The sequence below is a fragment of the Diceros bicornis genome, chromosome 25 (assembly GCF_020826845.1).
Source record: "Diceros bicornis minor isolate mBicDic1 chromosome 25, mDicBic1.mat.cur, whole genome shotgun sequence".
Classification (NCBI taxonomy): Eukaryota; Metazoa; Chordata; class Mammalia; order Perissodactyla; family Rhinocerotidae; genus Diceros; species Diceros bicornis.
Genome location: NC_080764.1, coordinates 18,870,651 through 18,894,162, shown reverse-complemented (window position 1 = coordinate 18,894,162; position 23,512 = coordinate 18,870,651). Strand labels below are relative to the sequence as shown.

At 38.5% G+C, this 23,512-nt stretch overlaps 1 protein-coding gene across 1 annotated transcript in view; it reads right to left on the bottom strand.

Moving 5' to 3' along the window:
• Window positions 1-23,512, bottom strand: part of ALDH1L2 (aldehyde dehydrogenase 1 family member L2) — a 53,323-nt gene that overhangs the window by 15,439 nt on the left and 14,372 nt on the right. Inside the window, exons 4-15 of the mRNA XM_058568521.1 lie at window positions 21,929-22,094; window positions 20,128-20,229; window positions 19,824-19,913; window positions 18,055-18,189; window positions 16,810-16,935; window positions 16,151-16,242; window positions 14,201-14,348; window positions 9,296-9,415; window positions 8,584-8,711; window positions 6,741-6,891; window positions 4,421-4,491; window positions 4,229-4,334 (exon numbers count right to left, since the gene is read on the bottom strand). Of these exons, the coding sequence (XP_058424504.1) occupies window positions 4,229-4,334; window positions 4,421-4,491; window positions 6,741-6,891; window positions 8,584-8,711; window positions 9,296-9,415; window positions 14,201-14,348; window positions 16,151-16,242; window positions 16,810-16,935; window positions 18,055-18,189; window positions 19,824-19,913; window positions 20,128-20,229; window positions 21,929-22,094 (1,435 nt within the window). The remainder of the gene's footprint in view (window positions 1-4,228; window positions 4,335-4,420; window positions 4,492-6,740; window positions 6,892-8,583; window positions 8,712-9,295; window positions 9,416-14,200; window positions 14,349-16,150; window positions 16,243-16,809; window positions 16,936-18,054; window positions 18,190-19,823; window positions 19,914-20,127; window positions 20,230-21,928; window positions 22,095-23,512) is intronic.

Here is a 23,512-nt window from a genome sequence, read left to right as displayed (position 1 = left end):
GGCATAATATGGATCTCACTTTAAACATCCATCACAGCAATGCATATCTCAAAAGCAAAATGAAAGTCATATTTTCACACTCTTAAAAACCAATGCTGATTAAGTCTTAAATTGGTACTTTGTTAGCTTGGTCTCAAAAAATGTAATGTTCAAGAAGATCCATTGAGGTGTGAGTAGAAAATCGTGGAACTTTTATTTATATATCTTAACTGAGAAAGCTATGAAATAAATCAGACATAACTAACATTTATTATATGGCTGGATAAGGGTACTCTCGCTTGGCCTGAGTGAAGGTCAGACGGTCACGGGTCACAAAGGTGTCTGCAGTGTCCTGGGAGAGAACAGGCCAAGGCAACGACTGTTTCCTCACTTGCTCATCTGCTTTCAGAATATTGCCACGTGTTGAAGTTTACAGCCTGTTTACACGGCTTCACAGACTATATTGTTATTTTAACTAACTCAAGCTTCATCAAATGGACAAGTGGCTGAAAAAGAATCTGCATAGAAACTGCATAATAAATAATAACACTAACAAGGCAAACACAAGCAAACAACAAGAAAAAGGCAGGGCTAACACTTTCCCTCCTTCTAGTAACATGTCCATGACAGTAAAATGTGAGGTTTTAAAAAACGGCAATCTGGGGGCTGGCCCGGTGGCGCAAGCGGTTAAGTGCATGTGCTCCGCTGCGGCAGCCTGGGGTTCGCCGGTTCGGATCCCGGGCGTGCACCGACGCACTGCTTGGCAAGCCATGCTGTGGCGGCGTCCCATATAAAGTGGAGGAAGATGAGCACGGATGTCAGCCCAGGGCCAGTCTTCCTCAGCAACAAAAAAAAGGAGGAGGATTAGCAGATATTAGCACAGGGCTGATCTCTTCACCAAAAAAAAAAAAAATGGCAATCTGGTTAGACTCAATGAGAAGTCGGCCCTAAACATTTGAAATGATCAAGAAGATAACTGAGGGGCCAGGCAGGGGCGTAGTGGTTAAGTTGGCGTGCTCCGCTTTGGTGGCCCAGAGTTCGCAGATTCAGATCCCAGGTTTGGACCTACATACCACTCAGCAAGCCATGCTGTGGTGGCGTCCCATATACAAAATAGAGGAAGACTGGCACAGATGTTAGCTCAGGGACAATCTTCCTCAAGCAAAAAGTGGAAGATTGACAACAGATGTTAGCTCAGGGACAATCTTCCTCACCAAAAAAAAAGAAGATATTTGAAATAGTGGATTTACATCTACTATAGTTAAAGATGATCCCAGCCCAAGGTATACATTATTATGCTTTGGTATGAAATCGAGATTAAAAAGACATTTAAAAACTAACTATCCTGAATTAATGATAATTCTTTTTAGGTAAGAACAAAAAGATTTTTTATATCATTAATAAACAAAACAAATTGTTTCTCTATCTCATCTTTTTTCATCTCTATTGATTTTCTTCCATTTGGCTATCTAGTTGTCCCAGCAGGATTATAGGTTTAAATGATATATGGGAAAGCATCTAGCGGTGTTCTGGGTAAGAGCAGGTCATTGCTAAATATCAGGTTAATAAAGGTGTCAGAACCTGTCAGATCTGGACCATTCCAGGCCATGGGAATCTGCACCTTCTTATCAAGTTAAAGGGAAAGAGCCATCTAATTCAGTCCTCCTGACATTCACACAGGCCCTTAATACTGTAAATGATTTCATACCATCATTGCATAATATTATGCAATAAAATAAAAAGATATCTCCAACATAACAATGGCAACTTTGGGTCTTTCATTTTTAGGATTAAAATTATCATCAATCATTAAACTATCAGATTTAAATTGCAGATAGAGCCATACTGTAATTTCCATGGGGACAGAAACCTTGTGCGTCTTTCTTATTGATAATTTGCCTGACAACAGTATGTACTCAATAAATGTTTGTAATTTTTGAACATTATATATAATCACTGGAAATCTTCAATGTTTAGCACTCCCATTGGACACTAGGTATGTCTCAACCCTGGCTGTACCTTAGAAACAAATGTGAAACTTTTAAGCAATACCAATGCCTGGGCTCCAACCTAGACCAATTAAGTCAATCTCTGCCAATGGGGCCCTGATGTCAGTATTTTTTAAAGAGAACTTGAGGTGATTCTAATGTGCAGCCAAGACTGAGCACCACTGGGCTAGGTTATCTGCCTCCTCTCTTCACTCTACTAGCTTCTTGTTGTTTAACAAGTGGTACGGCTTGGGGGAAGGAGCACTCTTATAGAACGCTGGTGAGTTGGTACAATTCCCATGGAAGGATTTGTCAATATCTATCACGCAAATACGTGTATCTTTTAACTAAGTGATTCTGCTATTAGGAACATATCCTATAAATATACTAGCACGTACACATGGTGCCATATTTACAACGTTATTAACTGCAGCATAGTTCATAATAGCAAAAGTGTGGAAAAAATCTAAATATCCATTAATTAGGGATTGATTAAATAAAATATGGCTTATCTATACAATGTAACATGATGGGATATTGTTCATACAATGGAAACTGTTAAAAAAAGGAAGATTTTTGTTCCTTTGGTAAGTATGTATAGAACGCTACTATGTTTATTTTGTTTATTTTATTTTATTGTGGTAAGAATACTTAACATGAGATCTACCCTCTTAACAAATTTGTAAGTGTACCATACAACATTATTAACTATAGACACAATGATGTACAGCAGATCTCTGGAACTTATTCATCTTGCATAATTGAAACTTTATGCCCGTCAGTTAGCAATTTCCATTTCCCCTTCTCCCTTCTTTGTGTTTTTTTAATGAGGTAAAATAAACAAATATTTATATATGTTCGTATATGCAGAGTATCTCTGGAATACCTAAGAAACTAATAAATAAAAATAACATTGGTTGCCTCTGTGGAGGTAAACAGGTTGGCTGGGAGAATAAGAACAGGAGGGACACTTTCACTATCCATCTCTTTGTACTTTTTGAATTTTGAAATTTTTGGATGTATAACTATTTTTCAAATGAAATTATTTTTAATGAGTAAAACAAGATAACTGTGGTCATGTGACTATGTAGCTATGCCAAACGAAATTGTATTCTTTTAAGTCTTAAAAGAAAAAAATGAAAGAAGAGCTGGTAGGTAACAAACTGTAAACACTTCTGGAACAGAGACCAAGTTTTCTCTATGACTTGCGCACCTCAGAGTGTCTACTACTACGCACTGTACGCAGCAAATGCTCAGCCAGTTGTTAAGATGGCTACCATATATTTTTTTTCAAATGCTATTATTACATTAAAAGATTTTTTTGAGACCTCTATCATCTGAATTATACTTTTTTTATTATTTACTTCTTATCTACAGGTATATATTTTCACACAATTGCCAGGTACATTCTTTTTTTTTTTTTTTAAAGATTTTATTTATTTATTTTACCCCCAAAGCCCCAGTAGATAGTTGTATGTCGTAGTTGCACATCCTTCTAGTTGCTGTATGTGGGACGCGGCCTCAGCCTGGCCGGAGAAGCGGTGCGTCGGTGCGCGCCCGGGATCCAAACCCGGGCCCCCAGCAGCGGAGCGCGCGCACTTAACCACTAAGCCACGGGGTCGGCCCCCCAGGTACATTCTTTTGCCTGGTTTTCCCTCATCTTCCATATCTTTAAAATATTTTCAATAGTTAAAATTTGAATGCCTGTATAGTAATTTTTCTTTTGGTGTTTTATAATTACTCTAAATAATTCCCTAACTATTGGGCATTTGGCATTTTGCAAGAACTGAATTGTTTTGTAGAAATTCAATGGATTTCACTGATGTATATTATGCTTGCTTTCATTGTCATGGAAGTTTTAAATTGTGGAATCTCATAGGATGCATTGGGTAGCTATTAAAAATGAGTATTTACTAATATGATAAAATGCTCATAATATACGTAAAGATGTCATAATATACAATTCCATTTTTGTTTAAAGACCTGACGTTTATAAATATATGCCTCTGGGTTTTTTTTGTTGTTGTTGTTGAGGAAGATTCACCCTGAGCTAACATCGGTGCCAATCTTCCCCTATTTTGTACATGGGTCACCGCCACAGCGTGGCTTCCCATAAGTGGTGTAGGTCCGTGCCCGGGAACCAGACCCTGGCCACCGAAGCAGAGCACACTGAACTCAACCACTAGGTCAGCCCCTGTATGTCTCTGTTTTTAAGTAAATAGGAGAGGAGAAGATTTTATACCTGGCCCCTTGCGTCTTACCTGTGCTGGCTTCAGCACTAAGGTATTGCCTGCTGCCAAACACGCAGCACTCTTCCATGCCAGCATCATCAGCGGGTAATTCCAGGGGATGATAATGGCACAGACACTGAAGGAGAAGAAAGACGACATCCTTAGTTGTCTCAAACTAACACAACTCACACGAATCACTCAGAGGCACTCTCCTTGTCTTACCCAAGGGGCTCCTTCTTGGTGAAGGTCAGATTGCGATTTGGACGGGCCTGGTTGATTGGAATTGTAGAACCCTAAAGAAGAAAAAAAGGTGCTACTGATTTTACTAATTTAAATTAGTAAATTCAATCTCAAAGAATCCATTTTCTGTCTACTTTTCTTATTTTTTCCTAGCTGATGTGAAAACCCACTGTTCGATTTAAAGAAATATATCTGCACCCAAAAAGAAACGGCTGCTTCCTTCTCGAAAGAACTGAGACACAGAAGAATAAACATAATTCTAACTTAGCCACCTTCATTCTCAATTTCTTGGCATGGCAGAGAATGTTAATTGCCTGCCCAATATCCATTCTCCTCTCTATCCTTAGTAACAGAAATCCTACATTGATAATGAGGATGGCAATGTGCCCAGATAAAGTACTGTTTCCCAGTTTCCATAGCAGATAGGGACGGTCAGTGCAAGATGTAAACACAAGACATTGGAAGGGGAATGCCCTTTAAAGTAGGCTGACTCAGCTCAGACAAGTGCCCTTTACTCTTCCCTCTACTCTCTCTTCTTCCTTCTTCCTGCTCAGAATGTTGCTGAAATGGCTGGCACTGCAGTGGTTATCATGAGACCACAAGACAGCCTTGAAAGTGGAGGTCACATGGTACTAAGGAGGTCACAAGGTACTAAGGCCTGGCACACAGGGAGGAGCCTGTGTCTCAGATACTAGCCCTGACTGCCTGTCTTTGGACTCCTTGAAAGTGAGAGAAAAACAAACTTCTTATTTGAGTTTTCTGTTATACACAGCCAAACTTAATCTCAACTGATTCACAATAATAGTTTTTAACTGAAGCTATTTGATTGTTTTGCCACATAAAATATTATTGCTGTGACTAATACAAGTGTACAATCTCTTATCTGAAATCCTTGGGGCCAGGGATGTTTTGGGATTCAGAATTTTTTGGACTTTAGAAACATAACATAATGCATATACCTTATGTTCTATCATCTATAACCCCCAGTAGGGTCTGGGGCAGCCCCCCATAATCAAACACATTTTTATTCAGTGATACATATGAATATTCATTCTAAATGATATAAATAAAGATTATAAATAGACTCATGCAGGTTCAGGTCAGATTTTGGCACCAAATGATTTTGAACCAATCAAAGAAAACAATTTTCAGGTTTCAGAGCTATTTGGGTTTCATAATTGAAGATACAGGATGAACCTGAACCACCAGTACTAAATACTAACATATGTCTGACTCGGTGGCTGAACAATAATAAAAACTACATTTATGTACAAGACCTACTACGCTGCAGACTTGTCTAATTCTGTAGTATATAAATATTCATTTCTAATCCTCATTACATAACTTGCAAGGTATGTATTATTGTGATCATTTTACAGATGAGGAAAGTAAGGCTCAAAGAGGTAGAATAACTTGAACAACATCAGCTGGAAAGTGGCAAAGCTGAGACGGACCCAGGTCTCTATGACTCTATGTTAGTATTGGCGGCAGCAATGTGCCCAGAAAAAATATTATGTTCCTCAATCTCCTTAGCAGATAGAGAGGGCCAATGGGAGATATAAGCACAAGGCACTGAGAGGGTGGGAATGCTTTTTAAAGTCCTTTTACCTTTCTCTCCCTTCCCCACTTCCTCCTTCTTGCTGCTGGGAATGTGGCTGTGATGGCTGGTACTGCAGTGGTTATCATGAGTCTATGAGTGGCATGCATTCTGCTGTTTGCTGTGAGCCCTATCTTTCTCTTTTGTATCCCCAATGCTAAGGCCAAATGTAGTGGCCATTTATAATCACACATGTGCTATTTATTTTCTCACAGTAGAAAGGAAAATGAAATATTTATTGTATCCATGTCTTTAAAATTTTTTTTCTTATACCCAGCCTGCTTAGCTCATCTATGTCAGCTCTCTGGCCTCTGGAGGCATATGAGTTTGTAATCCCTCCATGATACCAGGCTTCTCCCTACACATCCAGAAGGCTATTAGATGCCCTCAGGAGACATTATAGTAAAGTACAAAGAACATCATTAGACTTTAGGTTCAGAAAATCTTGAGTTCAAATCCTAGCTCTAAGGTTTACTTACAACTATGTGACCGTGGCAAGTCATTCACTGTCCTCAAGCCTCCATTTCCTTACCAGTAATAAAGGACAATAGCTATCCACCCACCTCAGATGATTGATTTAAGGATTAGACGAGAAAACCTAACCACATAAGAGGTGGCTCTGACACAGTGTCTTTACAAACTAATAAAGGATCATCTCTTTTCCTTTTGGAACGATCTGTATGAAGACAAATAACACTTGTGTACCTGAATTTTGTCACACCAGCCAGCGAAATATCTGAATGTTTGCACTGACATTCCAATGTGAGTCTTCAGAGCCAAGGTGTAGACAGCCCCTGAATCGAGGGCTTCAATGGTTGCCAGCTCTTCTTGGTTCTCTTCCAGTAGGTCTGCAAGTCTGTATGGTCAGTGAAAGAAATTCACTCAGCAAATATTGATTGAGCCCCTCTTATGTATAAGGCACCATCTTAAGGGCTGAGAATTCAGAGGTTAACACAAATGGACCCGGTCTCTGTCCTCATGGAGAATATGGTCCAGCAGGGAAGACAGACATGAAACAAATAATATCATAAATAATCTGTTTCGAGAGTTACAAAGGAGAAGCAGAGGGTGTTGGAAGTCTGTATAACTTGTCTCATAAATATATAAGAAGTAGAAAGTGATTGAGCCATGGTATCCAAGGAGATCCACGGAGATCACTGATATCCAAGGAGATCCATAATAGAAAACAGTGGGACTGTGGCTAGTTCAAGAATATACAGGGAGATGTTAGAGTGCAACCCATACCCCTTGAGAACCCATGAACACTTGATTTCTGGTCGGTTCAGAAATATTTCCAACACTAACTGAAGAGGACAAGATAGAAATACATGGAATGAGTTACAGACACCACAGCAGATTTTTGTCTGGTGTCTAGTTTCTATGGGAAGATAAACCTAGGACTGTCCAATGACTATAAAATAGTCAAAATTCATCTTTTGTGTTCACCTCCGCCATTTGCTTTCCTTCCTTTAGTGGTTCTCTGAGCTGTTTCTTTTGGATCATTCCAAAGTCAGGCTTGAAATCCTCCTCCCCTAATGTTGCTTCCAGACCCTGCTTTAAGAGATCTTTTAACCAAGGCCCGCTATTTGGCTTTTGGTAAGTAGAAAATTGAATTTATGATTGAACCCAATGATTCTTGGCATACTCAGGCCTCAGTATTTTTCCTCCTTCCTCCTATTCCCTGCACATCATGTAGATTAAAAATTTGTCTTTGAAAACAACAGGGTGCTGGATATTCTCCATTTGCTGCTGTTATCCATTCTCCTCCCTGCTCTGTGACCCGGGAGGATAATCTTTATAAGCTACATCACCTGCTCCACTGCTCTCTCACGGGGCTTGGCCAATGAGGGGCCAATGGGCAGCACCCCCAGGAGACTGGTGAACAGAAGGCAGAAGTGGTAGGGGATGTGAATCCCCTGGCTGCCTCACTGATGGCTGTGTGTCAGCAGCTGCTGTGTCCCTCCACCAAAACCACTGTAGTGTGGTCTTCTCCAGCTACAGATCTTGCCAGATTCTAATAACAGCTCCTTCCTCTGTTTCTTTAGACCTTGGAGTCATGGTAGCTTCCCATGTTGCTGCCCCCGCTTGGGTGTGTCATTATCCTTTGCTGGATTCCCTTGATCTTGCCTGCATCTTTGTAAACAGTCCTTTATTAAACTTCATTTCCTGCTGGGACACTGACTGATACAAGCAATAATACAAAAATCAGACACTCACATGTATGGAATTTTGTATGATCAACTACAGAAGACACATTATTATTATTACACCTATTATTAGGTAAAATAAGTTTATACTAGACTGCTTTGAAGAATCTTTTAAAATCTTGGCAATGTTAGCCAATATCCAAAGGTAGCAGACTTGAATATTTTTGCATATTGTAAAATATTTATTTTTATTATATTCTTAAAATATTTTATTTTATTTATTTTTTTTTCTTTAATTTTTTATTGAGGTCACATTGCTTTATAACATTATATAAATTTCAGGTGTACCTCATTACATTTTGATTTCAACACTACACAGTCTTGAGTTTTAAAAAACATACCTGTACATCAGTCTTCCTCTGTCTCGCGCATTCATTCGCCCCCATTCACCGTTTTCAAAAGCATCTTTTGCTGCTGCTACTGCTTTGTCAACATCCGCCAAAGATGCATAGGATACTTTGCATATTGTCTATTTCAAGATAAGTAAGAATAGGTTCTAGGTTATTTATATAGAGAGACATAAAAATATGCTTCTTGGAATTAATATTACATTATAAAATCCACAGAATTTTATGATGGGAAAATCAACACATCCTGTAAGATAGTAAAGAAAAAGAAGCAATTTTAACATGAAAATTGTGAGCCTGAAATTTGGTACTTCTCATGCCACGCCAGACGGTGGAAAGACACATTTAGGAAAACTGTAACCGTTTCTTTTAGTGCCTTAGGGAAGCTGACTTTCTTGCCATGAGCTTGCGAAGTCTGCAGATTTTTTTTCCACATATAGCTTCACGTGCAGATGTGCTTCTGATGTGTATAGATCTAGCTATCTGTCTAAAATCATCAAAAATATTCATTCTATAAAATGGGTTACTATAGTAAACAGCAGCCAGTTCCAGAATTGAATAGTTGAAAGAAATGCATGAAGTACATTTATATTAAGTGCTTGGAGGCAGAGTGATAAGGTAACTTCTAAGACTGTCTGTTTTACAACTGTGTATAAACTAAAAATCCATGGCCAGTGGTCACCACGCACACTAAGTAATTACTCACAGATCCGTCTGTTGGGTTGATGGTGTCGTAAGTCTTTCCATCATCAGCATCTGTGAACTCTCCATTTATGAAACACTGATATGGCATTTTTACTGTCATTTGATTGACCTCCTTTGAAACCTAAGAAAGAGAATTATATTAATAGAGTCAGTGGATTTCTGTGCTTATGCATTTGATACCAAATAGCAATAAAGAAGCTTATTCACTAATGCAGAGGGAAAAGTCAACGGGATTCTAGTTCCTACTGTCCAGGAGAGACAAGCATATGTAGGATTTGGGCCTCATGATGCTCAGATTGGCCACTGAGGTCAGAGGTTAGCATCTGTGATGACCGAACTGCTAGAAGTTGGGCTTCGCAAAGATCTGATTTTCTCCCTTGTACAGATGAAAGATCACTCAAAAGACCTCCAGATAATGGAAACACCACCATCTAGTGGCAATATCTATGCAGTGCAGCCATTGCTTTCATTTAAAACCCTGAAATTGGCTTTGTCAATAGGTTTCCTTTTACACCGGTGCCAATTTAAGATTTCTTTCCTTATGTTCCTCCCCATTTTCACTTTCTCTTACATATGTGTTGCCTAAATTGTACTCTCTACTATTAGCTAACAGATGAATTCAGGTTAGTCCATTAACCTCTATGAACTTCAGTTTTTTCAACAATAAAGTATGATACCTGCTTTTTACAATTATTATGAGAAATAATTGAGATAATATACGTGATTATCTCATTATTGGCATAAAATTCTATATCAACGCAAGACATTAAAAAGGAAATTTAATAATTTAAAAAATCATTTCATCTAGAGAAATTAATGATGCTTAAAAAAGAAACAAAAAATAGCAAGAGGGTATCTTGCCTTATCCCATAGCAAGAACTCATGTTTCATGAAATATTTCCATTGTGTTTATGTAGGATATAATGAAGGAAACTTAATCTGAATTGATGTGTGCAGTTCCTGCATATAGTCCAGTTTTCTAAACTCATCATTCTGGGAATATGCTAAGTGTCTTACTTGTATTATCTAATTTGATTCTCTCAACAATCTTATAAGGAGATATTATTATTGTCCCATTTAACATATGAGGAAACTGAGGCTTAGAGGAGTTAAGGAATTTGCCAAAGTTCACACAGCTAGCAAGCAGTGTTACTTGGATTCAAATCAAGGTTGGTCTGACTCCAAAATTCATGGTCTTAATCAGATGATGCTAAACTGCTTTCCAAATTTACCTAAATTTTATTAAAAACAAATGGATGAGGAGCACTTCTGGAATAGTAAATTAAGGATCTCTGAAAAATCCACTCCTTCATAAAAGCAATGAGAACACTACAAAATATTATCAAAATCATTTTTCTCAGAACTCTGGAAATTAATCAAAGGCTTCAAAGGATCCATTTATTCAAGAAAAATAGATGAATCTCTATAAGAATAGTGAGCTTTGTGATATATTAATTTGCCCTATTCCCATCTCTCTTGATGCTTTGCAGTAACTTGAAAACCAACATCTTTGCAACTATGGTAGCTGTGAAAACCAGCAGCCTATTAGCCACTGGAGAGGGGAAAAAATGGGTCTGGAGCTCTCCCAAAGCCTCACCCCCAGAGAGTTATTACTATTTGGCCTGGAAGTTCTCTGAAAATCTCCATTCTCAGGGCTTGTCTTTATTTGACCTGACTCAGAGTTGGCTGTGCACAAACAGCCTTATCCCTTGGGTATTGTCCAAAATAATCAGTGGCAATTGTTTAACATTGCAGCTGCCTGAGGCAGTAATACCAATTGGGGCTAACAAATGTGTGACGAAAGAACTTAAAAGGAAAAACAGGCATGAGATATCCATAGGAAGTTTTAAAGAAGCTCTGGCATATTCCTGGGAACCTAGAAGGCCAACACATGTGCAGAACTTATGTATGTGCCCAGGAAAGACCCGAGAAAGCCCTAATCTCTTACCTCTGGTTGACCTGAGGCTCTGTGCAAGCAGGAAGTGTGTGAAGACAAAGGCAGAGCTTTAAACAGCTGCTGGTGCTTTAAAGGTATATTCCAACACACCTAGAGTCTCTCATTAAAGGCTAGGAGACTTATTGGTTCAAAGAATTTAAGGACATCTACGTCCAATCATTAACTGACCACTAAGTTAACCAAGCAGAGACTTTGATGATGGCAAACAACAAAGATAGGCTTTACAGAATTAGTCCAAGAAAGTCACTAAACAGAGAAAAAGCAGCAACAACAACCAACAACTACAACAATCCCTGTGAAGGTAGGGGGGATCTGATTTCCAGAGTTGCCACATTCTATTATTTAAAATGGCCAGTTTTCAACAAAAGATTATAAGATATGCAAAGAAACAGGAAAGAACGGCCCATACACAGGGAAGAAAAGCAGTCAATAGAAACGATCTCTGAAGAAGCCTAGACATTAGATTTATTAGACAAAGATTGTAAATAAGCTTTTATAAATACGTTCAGAGGACTAATTCTTTATGTCTAAAGAATTAAAGGAAAGTAAGAGAACAATGTCTCATCAAACAGAGAATATCAACAAAGAGATAAGAATTATAAAAAAAAGAACCAAACAGAAATTCTGGAGTTGAAAAGTGCAATAACTGAAATTAAAAAATTCACTAGAGGGGCTCAACAGTAGATTCAAGGGGGCAGAAGAAAGAATTAGCAAACTAGACAATAGGTCAATAGAGATATCCAGTCTGAGAAACAGGAAGGAAAAGGAATAAAGAAAAATGAACAGAGACTCAGAGGCCTGTGGGACACCATCAGATGCATCAACACACGCGTAATGGGAGTCCCAGAAGGAGAGGAGAGGGGGAAAAGGGCAGAAAGAATATTTGAAGAAATAATGGCTGAAAATGTCCCCAATTTGATTTAAAAAAAAATTAATCTGCACATCCAAAGAGCGCATCAAACTCCAAGTAGGATAAACTCAAAGAGATCCATCCTAGACATATCATAATGAAATGGTCAAAAGACAAAGACAAAGAGGGAACCTTGAAAGCAGCAAGAGAGAAGCAACTCATTACATAGAAGGGATTCTCAATAAAATTAACAGATGACTTATGCTTAGAAACCGTGGTGGCCAGAAGGCAATAGGATGACATATTCAAAGTGCTAAAACAAAAAGACTCAATGAAAAATTACATATACAGCAAAAATATCCTCCAAGAACAAAGAAGAAATTAAATTCTTCCCAAATGAACAAAAACTGAGAGAATCGTTAGCACACTGCCCTTCAAAAATACTAAATGGTGTTCTTCAGGCTGAAAGGAAAGAACACTAGACAGTAACTTAAATCTACACGAAGAAATAAAGAACACTGATAATGGTAAACATAAAAGTCAGTGTAAATGTATTTTTGTTTTTATCTCTTTTCTTCTCCTATCTGATTTAAAAGACAGCTGCATAAAGCAATAATTAGAAAACTATATTGGTAGGCTTATAACGTATAAAGAAGTAATTTATATGACAATAATAGCACAAGTGAGGGGGTAGGGAGCAGAGCTATATTGCAGCAAAGTTGTTCTATACTATCAGTATTAATCTGAATTAGAATGTCTTAAGCAAAAAAGTCCATTGTAATCCTCAAGGCCACCACTAAGAAAATAACTAAATATATATAGTAAAAGAAACAATGAGGGATTAAACTGGCATACCAGACAATATCCATTTAACACAAAAGAAAGCAGTAAAGGAGTAGAGGAGCCAAAAAGGCATTAATCAAGACATATAGAGGCACAAGTGGCAAAAGAACAAATAGATAAATTAGATTTAACCAAATTTTAAAACCTTTGAGCATCAAAGGAGTGTATCAAAAAAAGTGAAAAGAAAGCCCACAGAATGGAGAAAATATTTACAAATCATAAATCTAATTAGGGTCTAGAACCCAAAAAATATAAAGGCCTCTTACAACTCAAGATTCAGGCAAATGTCCCAACTAAAAAATAGGCGAAGGATTTGAATAGACATTTCTCCAAAGAAGATATATAAACGGCCAATCAGTGCATGAAAAGATGCTCATCGTTAGTCATTAGGGAAATGTAAATCAAAATCACAATGAGATATCACTTCACACCCACTAGGACAGCTAAATTAGAAAAGACAGGCAATGGCAAATGTTGACGAGGACGTGAAGAAAGTGGAAGATTCCTACATTGCTAATGGGATTGCAAAATGGTATAGCCACTTTGGAAAACAGTTTGGTAGTTCCTCAAAAAGTTAAACATAGAGTTGCCATATGACTCATCAATTCTACTCCTAGATATATACCCAAGGAAACTGAGTATGTACCTTCACACAAAAACTTATACATGAATTTTCATAACAGCATTATTTACAATAGTCAAAAAATGGAAACAAACTGAATGTACATCAACTGAGGAATGGATAAACAAAATGTGGTGTAGCCACACAATGGAATATTATTTAGCCAGAAAAAGGAATGGAGTGATAATATACTCTACAACAGGGATGAACCTTGAACCATTATGCTAAGTGAAAGAAGCCAGATGCAAAAGGCCACATATTGTATAATTTCATTTATATGAAATGTCTAGAATAGACAAATCCGTAGAGACAGAAAGTAAATTAGTGGTTTCTGAGGGCCGGGGGCCGGGAGAGGAGAGCAGAGAATGATGGCCAATGCATGCAGGGTTTCTTTTTGTGGTGACAAAAATGTTTCAATAATAAGATGGGGTGATGGTTGTACAACTGTCAATATACTAAAAATGACTGAATTGTACATTTTAAAAGGGTGAATTTTATGGTATCTGAATTATATCTCAATAAAACTGTTACTTTAAAAAGGTTATAAATATAAAAACAAATGGATGAAAGGCACAGAATCCTCCTATAGTATATGGATCTTGATGCAGATTTTAAACACCGTGGAAAAGCTTACATAATCCACCACCAGCTCTGCTTCTTGATCTTCTCCTCTCAGTTTCCTCACGACTTTCTGGATGAAGTCTTCAAACTTGGTGGCCATATAGACATCTTCGTTCTGTAACTGAAGCCCACCACACTTCTGTCTGATCTCTTCAACCAGCCTTAAAGTAAGAACCAACTCATGTTACTCACATTTTTTAAAGGGTTTAGGGGGACTGTATTATTACATTTGTCAAGTTGCTTTGAAGTAACACTTATGTCACATGCCTATTTATATCCTATGAGATCTTCTATGATAATAGTCAGAGAAATTGGTAAAACTGGGAGAAAAAAAATTAAAAAGTGTTCTAGATGAATAGTGGCAATCTCTTCTGTTTTTAACTTTATACATGACTAAAAATAAAAGAAATCAAAGCAAAAACATTTTAATTACCTGCAAGCAAGATAATAAGGGGCACATAAAATCAGCTCCTTTCCTTTCAAATGTATTCAAGGAATAAGAAATAAAGGAAATTTCCTAACTGTAAAGATTATGAGAAACAAAAGTCATACTGTAGAATATTTTCTCTAGATCATGTGTAAGAATAAAACAAACATTTGTTTGTATGACATGGTTAATATAGGTACTAACGAGAATCAGGTAGCAGGTCAATATAATTTTTGAAGTCCTTTCCAATCCTTTGATTTTTCACCATTAATTTTTCAAATTACCGCTGTTATTTGACATTTCTTGAATAGCAGTGGTGTACTAGATACAGTATAGAAAGCCTACCACAGCTGCTGTTCAGTGATTTATTCTCTAAAAGAGATGAGGTGCCTTGGTAGTTCAAGACAATAGTATCAGATGATTATGCTAAGTCATACACTCAAACAGGAAATGCGTAGTTCCTGCAGGAATATCTTGCTGGCAAAAAAATAATATTAAAAGTATGGTATTGAAATGTTTAGTTGAGCAAATTAGAAGTTTCCAGGAGCTCATGAATCACAGCTGAGAAATCTCTAATTTGAGGAACCAACTCTCTTGACTTCTGACAATGATATTTGCTCTTGAAATGATCACTTTTTGATTACTGGAACAAAAACGCTCCATGAATGAAGGGACTCTGTCCTGTTCATGACTGTATCCCCAGTGCAAAAACTGTTCCTAATATGCAGTAAGTGTTCAATAAATTTTGTTAAATAAATGAGTGACTAATGAATAAACAGAATATTCATCAAGCAATTGATCAAAGCAATATTTCCTTGCTTTGTCGAAAGGAAGGATTATGTCAAGCAGAGTAACATTCTTTACCCTGTTTAATTAGTGAATGGCCATAGTGTGGCTCTCAAAGAAAAAACACCTCTGCAAGACTCTCTGCTATTAGGATACTGGAACATTGTGCCATGGTGGGTCTGGGGTGAAGGGGAAGGTTCTAGGACTTCCAAGATGTAACCTTGATGTAAACCTCTGTAGAGAAATTCTGACTATAGGGTGATTGTCCTTACTCTTACAAATAGCCTGATAATCCTCATTCTAGATATACCATCCTGGGTAATTTGGGGGGATAAGAAAAAAAGATTTGGTGGAAGAGTGATCAATGTTAGGTATCCTTCTGGATCAGACCATATAGGAAATTCCCGATGAACATTCTCACTCAGAGCTCCCCAGTTCCAACATCATATTGGAGGAAAATCAGCTAAGAAATATAAACACAAATTTTTAAAAGAAACAAACAATTAGAAGGGTTGGTTTTCTAGGTATATAATAAATACGAAAACAACTCTTAGTTAGCAATAAAGAGAAGGGAACAAATATATGAGTTTGACCACGGAAACAAACAAACCAAAAACGATGAAGAAAAGAGAAATATAGTAGATGGGTAGGATAGAGTGACAACATCCAGAGAAAAGGATTTGGATTTGATCCAAGTCCAAGTCAAAATCCCCGGTGGAGGGGTGTGGGTCAATCAGGTGGTGATTTTACCTGACAACATCCATTGATCTTGCTCCAGATTTAAAGAAGTCTGTTGAGTTTTCAATAACAGGGATGTTGCTTAAAATTCCAGCCCAGATGACCTACACAAGGGAAACTTTTATGAGGCAAGTACCATGTAGAACACTGTGGCAGAGATTAGCTAGCTCCTCACCAAACCTATCTCTTCTTCATCTTGGATACATGGCTTGATGACGCTTCTCAGCCTCTCTTCAAGCCAGATGCAGCGGTGAGACTGACGTCTAGCCAATGAATATGAGTGGAAGTGACCTGCATTCCCAGTCCTGGCCCATGAAACACCTCCCTCACACAATTCTCTGTGTTTTTGCACCCTCTTGGCTGTCGGGAGTGGAGATGACCTCCAGGGTGACCTTGAAGAGAGTAGAGCCTGGGCCCCTGAATGACTCCACCCCTCATCCTCATGTTGTAGCTTCACCCCTAACCCCCCTGCCAACCTAGAACTGCCTTGGATTATTTATGTGAGTGAGAAATAAATTTGCATATACATTTTGGCATTGATTTCCTATTGCAGCTAAGGCAAAAAAGGAAATAAATTTCCATTCCCACTACTTGGAGGACTGACGGTACCAGTTACAAAAACGCTTAAGTTTTCCAAGGTAAGAGTAATATAAAGGATATCAAATGTTCACCTTAATGGTCTCTGCCACCTTCAACTCTTCGGCTGTAAGTTCTACCACTGATGTCTCTCCCGCTGAAAAGTACTGGGAGGCAGGAATCATTTTTCCATCTTCGAACTGCAGATTTCTTACCATCAGCTACAAAATAGCAACAAAACAAGTGGAAGAATTGAGGATTATGACAATTCAAAAGTGAGATTGGTGGGAGAAGGAGCCTTGTATATTATATGGATATAAGGACCAGCTTATTTGGAAAATATAAAAATATGGATTAAATCACCGTTATGTGTAAAAGAACTGAAATGGCATTCCAATAAAGGCAGCAGAAAGGATAAGTTAAGTCTAGGGGTAGATACATCTCAAAATGGATAATAAGCCCCTGAAAATTTGACATTTGGATGTAGGTATTTGGACTAAAACCTACCATAACTCCTATTAGTACTACTGTTGCCATCATTTGAACATGTACTCTGTTCCATGCACCGGGCTAAGTAGGTATATATGTGCTGAAGTTTCTTACTTAATCTCATAAATCCTGATGGAGGCTGGTGCCACTGTTATCCCCATTTTACTGAGGAGGCAATGAGGTTAAGTAATTTGCCCAATGCCACACAGCTGGTGAGTAACAGCATTGGGGTTAGAACCCAGAACTAGCTGGACTCAAAAGCCTAAAATCTCAGTAACTGATCTATCCTGAAAGCTACCAGAAAGTAGCTGTGAGCTGCAAATTCCATTTCGCTTTCTTCATTGTGAAGTTGCATGAGGGCCCACAGAGGCCCAGAGCCTACACTCCCAAGCACAGGCCATGTAGCTGGGTGCATGCCGCATGAGGCGAAGGCAATGAAGAGGGCCACATCCATCTCATTTGATCCTCCCAGACTCTGGCAGTGGGGAGGCAGACAGACAAGATCACTCTCTCTGTTTTACAGATAGGGAAACTGAGACTCAGAGGGGAGAGGCATCCTGCCTAAGACCAGTAAGTGGCAAAGCCACTGTTTCCTGACTAAATTCCAAGCTCTTTCTACCGTATCACAGAGCAGACAGTGCAGGTCCTTGGGGCCCATCCTGAGAAGGCTTGTCCTCATCAAGGCACACAGACTCAGCTCATCCCCGGAGAGAAATGGGGCACAGATATCTTGAGCCTCCCACATCCCACTGCAAAGCCAGATTACCTTGTGAAAGCTATTCCCTTAATAACTTGGGTTATAGAAGGAAACCAAAAAAGTTATTTTATAGGTGACCATATTGAACACTCACTGCTTTTCCATCGTTACCAAAAAGAACAAGTCCGTTTTTGGTAACAAGACCAGGCTTCTTGGCACCTTTAATTTCCAGTGGTTCTCCAGGAGGCACGGAGCTATTCAGCAACGATGAGCCATAGAAAGTGACCATCTAATAAAGAGACCAAACTCAGATTGTGAAATAAAGAAGGCTGTTCACAGGGGTGTGTGCAAGCAGGACTTCCCGAAAAAAAGCTGAAGTTGGAATCATCATTTATGATAAAATTGGGACACCCCAATGTGAGAGACTATATCAGGCACCTGCAGAAATGACACAAAGCAAGAGATAGTCTGAGAATGTGTGATTGAAGAGTTTAAAACATGTCCCACATCCAGGTGACCCAAGTACCCATTTATCACTTATTTACATCGATACAAAGGGGAATGATAAAAAGCTCTCACAGACTGTGCAGCCTGAAGGTAGGGTTTCTGGAGGACGTGGAGGTGTTGGTGGGGGTCAGCGAGGGCAGATGCAGAGTAGTAAACAGACATTACAATGCAAAGAGATGCATGATGGGAAGTACAGGGTCCTTTGTGGGTCAGTTCCTGGAAACAGACTAGATACAGACTGTAACCAAGAGAACTGGACAGTAATCAATTTGTTATTATAATTATTGTTATAATTCTACGACTATCCACTATCATTTATTGAGCACTATAAGAGTTAACATTTATTGAATACTTATTCTATGCCAGGGACTAAGTACTTAAATGAATTAACATGTATTAACTCATTTAATCTTCACAATAACCCATAACCTATAAAGGAGGCACTATTATTAGTCTCATTCTACAATGAGGAAACCAAGGCACAAGGTTACACACCAAATAGTGGCAGAGCCAGAATTTTAATGGAAACATCTGGCTTCAGATCCCACACTCTTAACCACTGCACTAAACTTCCTCCCTTGGTGCCTCATGGATCCCACATATTTTTGTTAGCACCTAACATGCACTGAGAACCCTGCTTCAGTGCTGAGATTATCAAGACAATAACATGAAGCCCTTGTCCCCAAGGGGCTCATAGTCTATTGGAGGAAAAGGGATAGGTAAATAAAGAGACATCTACAATATGTAATATGCTATGTCAGAGGTAGGCAGAGGGTTGTTGGAATGGAGAGGAGGGACACTAAATCCCATCAGGCTGGGTGTGTGAGGTCAGAAAACTTCCTAAAGAGGTGAAACCTGAGAATCTGAGTTGAGTTGGGATTCCCCAGGGATTGGAAGGCCCACCTTCCCTGCCTCATCTCTCCCCACGCCTCTCACATCTGCTCCTCAGACCTGCGGCTCCAGCTTCACTGAACTCTTCTGTGAGTCCTTGACTGCGTAATACACCCTATCTCTGGGTCTTCATCTCTTTGTCTCTTCTTAAAGAGACAAAGTTGACCTCTTCTTAAAGTGCAAGCAAAGCAGTCAGCTTTTCTAGAAGGTCTTTCCTAACACACTTGAGTCTAGGCCACAATGATAATATTTGTCTAACTGTATTACAAGTGTTTACTCACTTTTCTGCTTTCTCCATAAAATTGCAGTTTCCTTGAGAGCTGAAGCTGTGCCTAGTGTCTACTTCACAGCAAATGCTTGATACACGCAAGTAAAGAGGAGGCTGTTTTCTTTTAGCTGGTCACATAAACCTAGAATCAGAGGCCCTCCTCATGACCAAGAGAAGGACCAGAGGAAGCCTAGACTTACATGTAACACCTCTTACAAATGCAATATGAAAAAAAATAATTGGTCTCTAGAACATACCTGTCCGTTTATCTCTGTCCAAGCTCCAGGGACTTTATCATGACCTCGGATCCAGTTATGTAAAACTTCAGCAGATTGATCCCAAGAAATCTAGAAACACACAAAGCACAGGCTGAGCTTCCTAATGCTGTGAGTCTCAAAGGCAACAGAAACATTTCTCTCCATCAGTGGCAGATGTGGGTAGGGGTGTGGCAGGCTGGCTTGCCTGCCGATCTACCTTTTGGTAAGGAAACGGTACATTGGGAACTACTTAAAGGTAGAATGCCATGAACTTTGAGATGTATTACTGAGTTGATATAAATACCTCAGCATTTTCCTTTTTCTGGATACCTTCATATGTTGCCCCTTCTTCTGGCTGGGGAATACGAGGAGCTTTTCCATCAGCTATGAGTTGGACAGCTTCTACCTAAATCCAAAAACATTACCAGTGTTAGAACCCAGTGGTCAATGATGGCATAGTCTGTTTAACTGAAGTTTCTATTTAATAGAATTGCTACATACAAATCTGGCCAGAGAGTCAGACTATGATAATAACTACTTTCTTCAGATCCACCTATGTGCCAGGCAGTGTGGTAGCTACTCTATGTAAAACATCCCTTGTAACATCACACCAATCCTGCAAGGTGGATATTATCATTCCTATTTTACAGATGAGGAAACTGACGCTTAGAAAAGTTAAACAACTAACTCAAATCACAGAGATAGCTTGTAGGTGTCAGAAGTGGGATCTGCATTCAGGTCTATCTACTGCTGACATCAAGCTTGTACTCTTAAAAATGACTCCCTTGTTTAAACAAATTTCAACCTCCCCTTGGTGACTCAATGGAAAGTTCAGGAATATAATTGTAAAATAAGTCATTGTGGGTTGTTGCTGTTCATCATGATGATTCCAGAAAGTGATCCATTGTTATATTTAAGGAATTCAATTTGCTTTCTAGCTTAGGACACCTGGAATAAAAAAATGCTAAAATCTATCCATGAGTTTGATGGTCTTTGGGATGTGTCCTGCGTTCCCTTCCAAATCGTATTTATATTTGCCTTGAGTTGAGAGCCTGTCTCCTTCACTGGGAGGCCTAGATGAGCTTGAGTTCTGAGATTTCTCTCTAAGTACTCACTGATGCTGACCAACCTCCCCGAGAGGGAGGGAGCCACCTGGGAACAGGGTCAATTCCACCCACTTCTGGCTATAATATCATCAGGTACAGGATCCGAGCTTGAGCGAATGCCACTGAACACACAAAGTACTATTTTGATTGTAATGATCATTGTGAGCACCTACGGTGTGCCACATCCTTTACACAAATGTCATTTAATTTTCACAACCACCCTATAAGCCAGGCAGTATTATCCAAATTTTATAGGTGAGGAAACCAAGGCTAAAGAGGCCAAGTGACTTTCCCATTGTCATACAAAAAATAAGTGGTAGAATGGGACGTTTGGTGACTTTCTGACACCAAAGCCCTACTCTCTTAATCATTAAACGACACAAATCAAGCACTGCTCTCCTCCCTCCTAAATCAATAGCTGCTGCTTTATAGCATCTTACTGTCCATCTCTGTGTTGCTACTTCTACCACATCAAACTCTGGAAAACATTCAATGACACTGAAATTATCTTTAATATTTTTATAAGCTAATATATTTTCACTTTGTAGTGTACACGCTTTGAGCTTTTTATCCAGAGCACATCTGAATAAATAAAGCAACACCAAATTTCACCCTGTTACCTAGACTGATTTCAAATACTTTTGAAGGAAGTCCAAATTACACAGTAAAATTTCTTAAGATTCTGTACACTTCTTAATGATTGGAGGTAAAGGGTTGGAGATTCAAGTATTTGGTAAAATAAATGAACAGTTTGATGGCTACTTCATCCATTTGATCACCACTCTCAGAAGAACAAGTCAGCTTCATAGACTAAGAAATTTTAAAGTTCAGATTTCCACCCTAAATATACCACCCTATTGGTAAATATAAAATCTAATTTTGTTTTTCTGCTTTATATTTTTTGTAAAAATCCAAATGAACAAATTCTCAATAAAAGAAAAATATTTCCAAAACTTTAAAGGTTTTCTAAAGTCTTCTTGATGGCCTAAGTATACTGACCATGGCCTTGATTCCTTCAGGATAAAGGAATCGATTATAAAGTGCATCCACTGTATCATTGGGTTTGACATCACATGATCTCTGAAGAAGGATGGGTCCTGTGTCTAAACCATCATCAGCCCAGAAAACAGAAAACCCAGCTTTCTTATCTCCCATAATGAGAGTCCTGTGAAAAGAAGAGTTTCAACTTAAAATGTTGGTTAACTGTATCATAAAGTGATGGAGATGTCAGCACGCATACAAAGCAGTACTTAATGGTACTGTTATTTTACACATCCTCTTATCTGTAGTCTTTCTTGTTAACACATACTAATGACTTATAGTCTACTGAAAAAGGCATTAGAGTCCATCATTCCTACCACTCACTGACTCCCACGTGTTGGCTTTCTACTGCAGCATCAAGTAATTTTGCCTACCCAGGTCCAATTCCTACAGGGTAATTGACCCTGTATTAGGCAGAATAAGATAATGGAAGACATAACAGAGGATACTCAGTACAATGTAAAGAGGAGAACTGATTAACTTAGGTCGTGTAATTCAGGTATAAACATCACTTAAAGGTACAATTAGCTCTAGATTTTCTGTGTAAATTGTGGTAAAAGATGATTGGTGAATTCAGTTATTTGTATTTTGTTCTCTATAAAGCATAGCCTAGGAAAATACTGGCCCTACAGGAGCTTATAATGCATACAATAAGCTGGATATGTGGACAAATACATATAGAAGCATATCAGAGAGTGGGCTCATATAGACAAAGAATGAAGTTGTAGATCAGCCATGCTCATGATCTAAATCATTTTTACTTCTCTGAGCCACTAATTAAGCAAGCTCTAAATCAGTCAATCCATCACTCTTTTCAGAAATATTGAGGAATTAACTGGCATTATGTTATCAAGAGCCTTGAAAAAATTCATATACGTTGACCCAATGATTTTCCATGTGGAAGCAATGTGAAAAGAGAAAAAATACAAGTTTAAGTACAAAGATATCCACCACAGTATTATTTACTGAAGCAAAAAAGAAATCAACTCATGTAATCAGACTTTAAATACAATGAAGTGTTTTTCATCACATTTAAATGAAGTGTAGATTTTCTGTCTATTCAATAACTTGACACTGAGAGATATCAGGGAGATGTGTAGGTAAAGCAGAGAAGGGAGAGAAGGTGGGAAAGGCCCTCCTCAACCCACAGCATAGTGTACCTATGGTATCGGGTACCTACATGTACCAGACATTGTTCTCGATACTGGGAAATACAGCAATAAAAATGTTAGAGCACACTCCCTTCTTCCCTCAAGAAGCTTAAAGTTGAATGGCAGAAGACAGACAATGAAGAAGATCATTTCAGGTAATTCAGCATTTCCTGAAATGTACTTGAGATGTTTCATGCAAAAAAAGTTCTGTGGTCAAATAAGTTTTAGAACACTGGGTACTCAGATTCCCTCTTGGAGATTATGATGCTCACATTAAAGCACATATTAAAAGCTTTAAGAAGTCCTGCGATAAAGAAATCCCGCATAAAGCAAACTTGTCTGACCATAGAACCTTTGTTTGCTCAATACCTAGTTACATCCAGTGGAGCCA